The sequence below is a fragment of the Gadus macrocephalus genome, chromosome 11, assembly GCF_031168955.1.
Source record: "Gadus macrocephalus chromosome 11, ASM3116895v1".
NCBI classification, from domain to species: Eukaryota; Metazoa; Chordata; class Actinopteri; order Gadiformes; family Gadidae; genus Gadus; species Gadus macrocephalus.
Window position 1 is genome coordinate 19,257,963 of NC_082392.1, and position 7,500 is coordinate 19,265,462.

At 47.8% G+C, this 7,500-nt stretch overlaps 1 protein-coding gene across 1 annotated transcript in view; it reads left to right on the forward strand.

Moving 5' to 3' along the window:
• LOC132467850 (A disintegrin and metalloproteinase with thrombospondin motifs 16) overlaps positions 1–7,500 on the forward strand; it is a 65,125-nt gene that overhangs the window by 25,557 nt on the left and 32,068 nt on the right. The window contains 3 exon segments of the mRNA XM_060065412.1: positions 1–48; positions 4,058–4,211; positions 7,231–7,326. The exon segment at positions 1–48 is cut by the window's left edge and continues 90 nt beyond it. Of these exon segments, the coding sequence (XP_059921395.1) occupies positions 1–48; positions 4,058–4,211; positions 7,231–7,326 (298 nt within the window).

Genomic DNA, 7,500 nt, shown 5'->3' on the forward strand with positions numbered 1-7,500 from the left:
CTTCTCCTGGTCGCCCTGCAGCCGACAGTACCTCAGCCGCTTCCTGAAGTAGGCCACACACACGCACGCACGCACGCAGGCACACACACACACACACACACACACACACACACACACACACACACACACACACACACACACACACACACACACACACACACACACACACACACACACACACACACACGCACTTGCATGCACACTAGCACGCACGCACTTACATGCACCCAAACGCACAGGCGCACACACACACACACACACACACACACACACACACACACACACACACACACACACACAGATTCAGATGCACACACAAACACACACATGCAGGCACACACACAAACAGACCCACACACACACACCGATTCATGGTTATAGGTATGCACACACACACACGCAGACACAAGCAAACACACACATGCACGCACACAAACACACACACACACACACACACACACACACACACACACACACACACACCAGTAATCCTATTTCACTTGTCTTCCAGCACTATGGTCTCTATCCTGGCAATGCTGTGCAATACTGATCAATGCATCGTTAGTTGGTCATTGCATTCCAGTGTTAAATAGTAACACTTAGTACTGTTTAGCAGTGACATTGCTATTGGCTGTGAAAGTCCATGTAATGAAGCCCCCAGTGTATTCCATTCATGCCAGGTTAGTTACATTATAGTCACATTTAAGAATGCAGGATTCACGGTAACAGTGGTGCACATAGTAAAGATGGAAAAACATGGGTAGTGAGAAGCTGCATTGAAATGGCAAAACAACTGTTGGGCTGTGCGTGTGTGCTTGCCTATATGTATGTGTGGGTTTACGTGTGCGTGTGTGCGCGCACGTGTGTCTGTTTGCGAGGGTGTCTGTGTGTGTCTAAAGGTCTTAAATATAGCTGTCAGAGCAGCCAGGCTGTCTGATATCCCTGTTCTCCGTATGCTGCCGTTGGCCTTGTGTTACCAACAGCATGTGGACACGCATGTTCCCCTGCAAGCAAAGGAGTGCCCGCGTGAAAAAGACGAAGCCAGATCTGTGTGGGTGTGTGCGTGTGCCTGTGGGTATGTGAATGTGCATGCCCGTGTGTATATGTGTGTGTGTGTGTGTGTGTGTGTGTGTGTGTGTGTTTGCTTGAACGCGGGGCGTGTGTGGGTTAGTGTAACCAGATAGGCAGAGCACGGTGCCCTCCACTAAATTCTGTCGGGGGGGGGGGGGGGGGGTTATTAGAGCTGGGGATGACCTCATCCTCGTTAGGGCCTGTCAGCCCTATATTTAACAGCAGGAATAAATAAACAAAACGCTTGCGGCGTCACGCGCCAGGCCCGCACCATGTGACCAATGGGGATCCCCGCTGGGGTCCGAACAAACGACCAACGCTATTTATTCAGCCAAAGCGTCGGCCAAGGAGAAGACAAACAAGAGGTGCGGTCTGACGATGGTTGATTGGTTTCGAGTCTTGGCCTGATATTGGGATATGCTCCTTATCTTCGGTAAACGATGACGAAGGCTGCGATGAAGCCGGGCGCGGTGTGGGACTTGCGTGTTGTCACGGAAATAGAGTTCCCCTAGCCTCTGCATAGTGTCCCACGTTACCCCCCCCCCAGCCCCACACACCCCTCTTACACACTCATTGTATGTTGTACACCCTGCCACAAAAAAAACGTAGCATTGTGAAACATCTTGTCCTAGCTATCTCTGTTATATACAGGGAATGGGTTAACCTAGCAATTGTAAGTGCTTTTTCAGTTGGTTCTATGACCATCCTTACAGTACCAGTAAGGATGTGATGTATTGTTTCTCTTTCTTCTGACAGATGCACCTATGGTAAGCCGCTTTGGATGAATAGGATGCGATGCATTGTTTCTCTTTTTTTCTGACAAACGTAACTATTGTAAGCCGCTTTGGATGAAAGCATCTGCTAAATGCCCTCAATGGAATTGGAAATGGAAACAGAAACCTATATGGGTTCATTGAGAGGTAGAGGTGAGTGTCCTTTCCGGAAGTCACTCCAAATACGACAGCATCCGGATAATCAAGCACAGTTCACAGGAAGTGCCCGGAGATGTTTAAAAAACGATGAGTTAGGCAACAATGGCGGCCGCCCCCCTTTCCCCCACCTCTCTCTCTCCCTCCTCCCGTACCAACGACCCAGCTGCGTATGGGTGTGTGGGACATGCCTTACTACACAGCATACTCCTCCGAAAGCATGGCTCGCAACCATCCCGCTAGGCATGCGGAGCCAGGGTGGTCCGGAGAACAAGGGAACCCGGGATCTCACGACCATCTGTTGGAGTGCCTGTCCCCATGTGTGTTTATGTGTTTCAAATGTGTTGTTCCGACTCTTTCTCTCTCTGTGACATATCGTGTGGCTAACAAGGGATAACAGAACAGGATCCAGTAATGACAGCAGCGCAGTCATTGTTCTCTATAGCTCGACACATGGCTCGTAAAGTGCATAAAAATCGACACACACGCATCAAAATATACGCGCGCAAAAAGCAACGCACACGAACACGCCCGCACGTGCACACACACACACACACACACACACACACACACACACACACGGGTGGACACAGTCTAGCTCTCTGCTAAAGCAATCAGGACCACTCACTGACACGATGGATGTTTCCAACTTAGCGTGCCATTTCAAGCCTTCCCTGCGATATTTTGTGTTATATTATTCCAACGTTTAAGCGGTAAAACTTCTCTGTACGGTTACTAAAGATATCAGTTACCGGTGAAACCCCCGTACCACAACACACACACACACTCACATATAAACACATATACACACACAGGCAAACACACACATATAAACAAACACGCACTAACACACACACACACACACACACACACACACACACACACATAAACAAACACACACTAATCCACACACATACACACACACAAACACACCCACACACAAACGCACACACACAAAGCATCAATGGGCTAGTATATGAGAAATTGGGGCCAGCCTTTACTCTCTGTCCTCTGTGGTAATTGAGTGTCTGATGGCTTTAAACCATTACTCTCAGGGTTGGAGTTTGGCAAGCCTGTTATGTTGCCTTGGCAACGATTCATGGCACTCTCTCCGACGCACGAGAAACAATAGGACCTAGAGGGCTAATTCTGGTTCACACAATTGTGCCTCTATGAAGGACTGGATTGTGGTGGCGATTATTTATCTTAACAAGACATGTTAAAACGTAGCTAATGTTTTGTTTAGGTCTGCAGGTCGTGTATGAGCAGAGTTGTTTAAAGATACATGAATTATAGACCCTCCCCCCTCGTCTGTCCTTCGTGATCTTGCTTTCTTCTCCTGTCCTCCCCTTGTCTCTTCACCTCTCCTTCCCTGTCACCTCTGACCTTCCCTCTCCCACTCCTCCTTTCCTCTGGCTCCTCACTCTTCGCCCATTTTCCCAAATCCGCCACCATTGTAATGGATTCACTTTTGGTAGACATGTTCTCATAATCTGCTCTTCTCCTCCTCCTCTCTACCGCTAATTTCCTCTCACCACCTCTTCTTCTCACCTCCCCTCTCCCCCTCTCCTCATCTCTCCTCCCCTCTCCCCCTCTCCTCATCTCCTCTCCATCTCTCCTCTCCACTTCTCTCTTTTTCCACCTCTCAACTTCGAACTTCCCGTCTCCTCTCCTTCTCCCCTCCCCTCGTATGTCTTTCCACCTCTCCTCTCTCTCTCTCCCCTCTCCTCCCCTCCCCTCTCCTCTCCCTCCTCTCCTCGACTCCCCACTCCTCCTCACCCCTCCTCTCTTCTCCCCTCTCCTCCTCCCCTCTTCCCTCTCCCCTTTTTCTCTCTATCCTCCCCTCCCCTCCCCTCACCTCTCCTCTCTATCGACCTCTGAGTCCTCCTCTCCTCCTCACCTCTCTAACCTCCCCTCCTCTCCTCACTAACCTCCTCTCCTCTCTCCTCTCCCCTTCTCTCCTCCACTCCCCTCTCCCCTCTCCCCTCTCCCCTCTCCTCTCTCCTCCACTCCCCTCTCCCCTCTCCCCCTGTCCCCTCTCCTCCTCTCTCCTCCAGTTCAGCCCAGGCCCTGTGTCTATCAGACGAGCCCAGAGCGTTGGAGGAGTACCAGTACCCAGAGAAGCTGCCAGGCGAGATGTACGACGCAGACACGCAGTGCAAATGGCAGTTTGGGGAGAAGGCCAAACTCTGCACCCTGGATTTTAAGAAGGTAAAATAAAGCCGGGAAGAATTATACTGATTCCCTGCATTGTGGGGGTTTTTCCGCATTATCTTATCTTGCCTCACGCACGCTCCTAAATCCATTCAGTGATTCACATTCTAAATTGTCTCCGTCTTTGTATGCTTTACCACTTTACCACCACTCCTCAGTCCTCATACTGTCTGCGATGTCAGGAAAGGAATTGCGTTACATTCACATGAGGCTGTAGATAAAGCTATAAAACAGAATGATACAAAAAGGGGAAAGTTCCTTCACTGGCCTATTCGCAATTGTCAAACGATAAATTCTCTCTCTCGCTCTCTCTCTCTCTTTCTGTCTCTCTCTCTGTCTGTCTGTCTCAGTCTCTCTCTCTGTCTCTCACTCCCATGCATATGTATGACAATATAGAACAGACAACGCACACAAATACACACACACACACACACACACAGGTTGCACCACATGTAAAACAAATAACTCATCTGGTTTACTTTTGCTGCGGATCCCAGACACACACTGGGGTTACGAGAAAAGAGTTACAGCGCCGACTACAAAATACTCTCAGGGATAGACGACTAAATATACACTGGAGTGGTGCCAGTGGGAATCTCTCCCCGCTGCTCTCCCATTGTCTGGCCGCCCGCTGAGAGGGGCCTCGGCATGGGGCGAGGAGGGGAAACTGGTTCCCAAAAGGCCCGGTGCTACCGTACAGCCATCGCGCATGAAGCAACGTAGCCGGTCCGTTTAGTCTGAGAGGTCGACAGTCATTTTTTATTTTATTTTGACGTTAACATTTAAATTTAATGCAACAGTCTACTAGTTGTAAGTATATGTTTAGTCTACGGTAAAAAAATATTGAAAAAGTCACGTAAAGTCAAAGCTGAGATGTCAGAGGCAGACAGGAAGGCCGGTTAACATCCGCAAACCCCTGGGGTTGCGGAAAGGGATAGACGGATAACTAGATTGACAGGGAGACAGACTCACAGACAGCATGCAGACGGACGGATGGATATAGATCTTCCTCGGCGATCAGTCTCACTCTGCTGACTCGGCTGTACATGTTTTATTCATTTGCGCTAACACTCTGCGAACACCTCGGAGCGGCGAGGTGCGCTGGAGGCCAGATCTCAGCGAAGCCTTTCCCTTTTCGCTCACTACCTTTTCCCCACACTTGTTTCTCAAGAAAAATAAATAGACAGAGAACTTGGCCAGGTCAAGCCCGGCGTGTCAGAAATGTGTTTTGCAAAAGGCGCTTGGCAGGCGTCGCCGCGATAAGACCCGACGAGTCGAGCCAAGAGCTTCTCTCCAGGGGGTCCGGGGGGGGCGGGCGGGGTCGCCTTGCCCCGCTATGGAAATCACAGCAGCTTGATAACGGCCTTCATTCTGACATGTTTTAAGATCTCTGTGTTTGTCGACACCTCATTTTCGTCTCGTCTCATGCCGTCACTTTCTTTCTTCTTTCTCTCACACTGTCTTTCTCTCTCTCTCTATCTCTTTGTCTTTCTCTCTATCTCTGTCTTTCTTTCCTTCCATATTTCTTTCCTTCGTTCTATCTTCCTTCCTATCTTTCAATCTTTCCATTTTCTTTCTTTCTTTCTGTATCTCTTTCTTTCTTTCCTTCTTTCTTACTTACTGTCTATCTTTCAAATTTTCTTTCTCTCTTTCTCTTTCTTGCCTTCTTTCCTTCTCTTTATTTCTTCCTATCCTTCTTTCTTTTTCCGCTCTCCTTGTGTTACTATATTCTTCCTATCTCTGTATCTCCCTCCTGTCCCTTCCTATCCTCATAAAACCATATATAAGTCAGTTTATTTTTTCTTTTACTTTCCTCCATTTTTTTTATTTTTTTTTGCACAAGCTCGGAAGATTTCTGGAAAAGTGCGATGCTCGTTCAGAAACATCTGCACAATTAGGCCCTGGGATGGGTTCCACCATGTGGTTTTGGCCGAAATGTGTTGGGGGCAGGGGTGCCTGTCTCCATCTGTACTGAGCTGTCAAAACCAAACACAGTCATTCAAATAGTAACAATGTGGACATAATAGAAAAAGGGAATGATAAAAAAAAGGAAAAACAAGGAGAAGATTGAGTAGCGTGCCATGTTTTTTTAACTACTCCTGAGCTTTTTCTGAGTGGGGAAATTTCCCAAATTGAAATTGCAACACACAGGTGAGGGACTATTGCTTCACAGTTTGACGATAAGGTAACTGAGTAAAGATAGAACTTTAATAATCCAGACAAACTTTTTTGTATCACAGATTGCTAAAAACTTAAAACAGTGTAAGAATAAAAACAACAAATGTACTAAATGCAAAGTGTTTTGGGTTAAATACTAACAATAGTGCCTGATAAACACATTTGTGATCCTTCCACTAAATGCCACTGAGTCTGCCTCATTATTTGACACATGTTAATGTTAACTGACCAAATTGGCGCTGTATGTCTCACTCTCTTCCCCAAGTCAAAAGTCATAATACATCATTAGTGCTTTCCCTGCCATCTCAGTTATCACTGCTCTTAAAAAATAAAGACAAGAACTGGAGCTCGAGCTATTCCCCAACCCAGTGATACATTTCCCAAAACATCCTTGTCCGGAAGGCCTTTCCCTACATTCCCATCATTATCCCAACGCGTAGCCCTGTCAAAAGCCAAATGAACCACTTCATGAAATCGACCCCATAAACAGGTGCCGTGAGAACGATTTGTACCATTCCACTACTGTAATTGGGTCAGAAAACGTGTTTTCGAACATAACAACAGTGCTGTAAAACCGTCCGAAGAACGTCCACCCATTAGCGAGACCAACGCTTAGTGCTGGGCAGCTGACAAGGTTTTCCTTTTTTTAAATACTACTTCCTCCTGGTGTTTTTAACCACCAGGAAATTGTTGGGTTGAATTCCTTCTCTCTCTCACCCTCCATGTCTCTCTCTCTCTCTCTCTCTCTCTCTCTCTCTCTCTCTCTCTCTCTCTCTCTCTCTCTCTTTGCGTGGATCGTTGTATCCTCTCAATGTGTTTCCCTCTCTGTGTTCTGCAGGACATCTGCAAGGCCCTGTGGTGCCATCGCGTCGGGAGGAAGTGCGAGACCAAGTTCATGCCAGCGGCCGAAGGCTCGTCCTGCGGGCCCGACATGGTGAGTTTAACATGCATGTATGTGTGTGTGTGGGTGAGCGTGTGTGTGTTTGTGTTTGTGTTTGTATTTGTGTGTGTGTGTGTGTCTGTGTCTATGAGTGTGTTTGTGTGTGTGTGTGCGTGTGTGTGCGTGTGTGTTTGTGTGTGTGTGTGCGTATGCTTGCGTGTGTGTGTG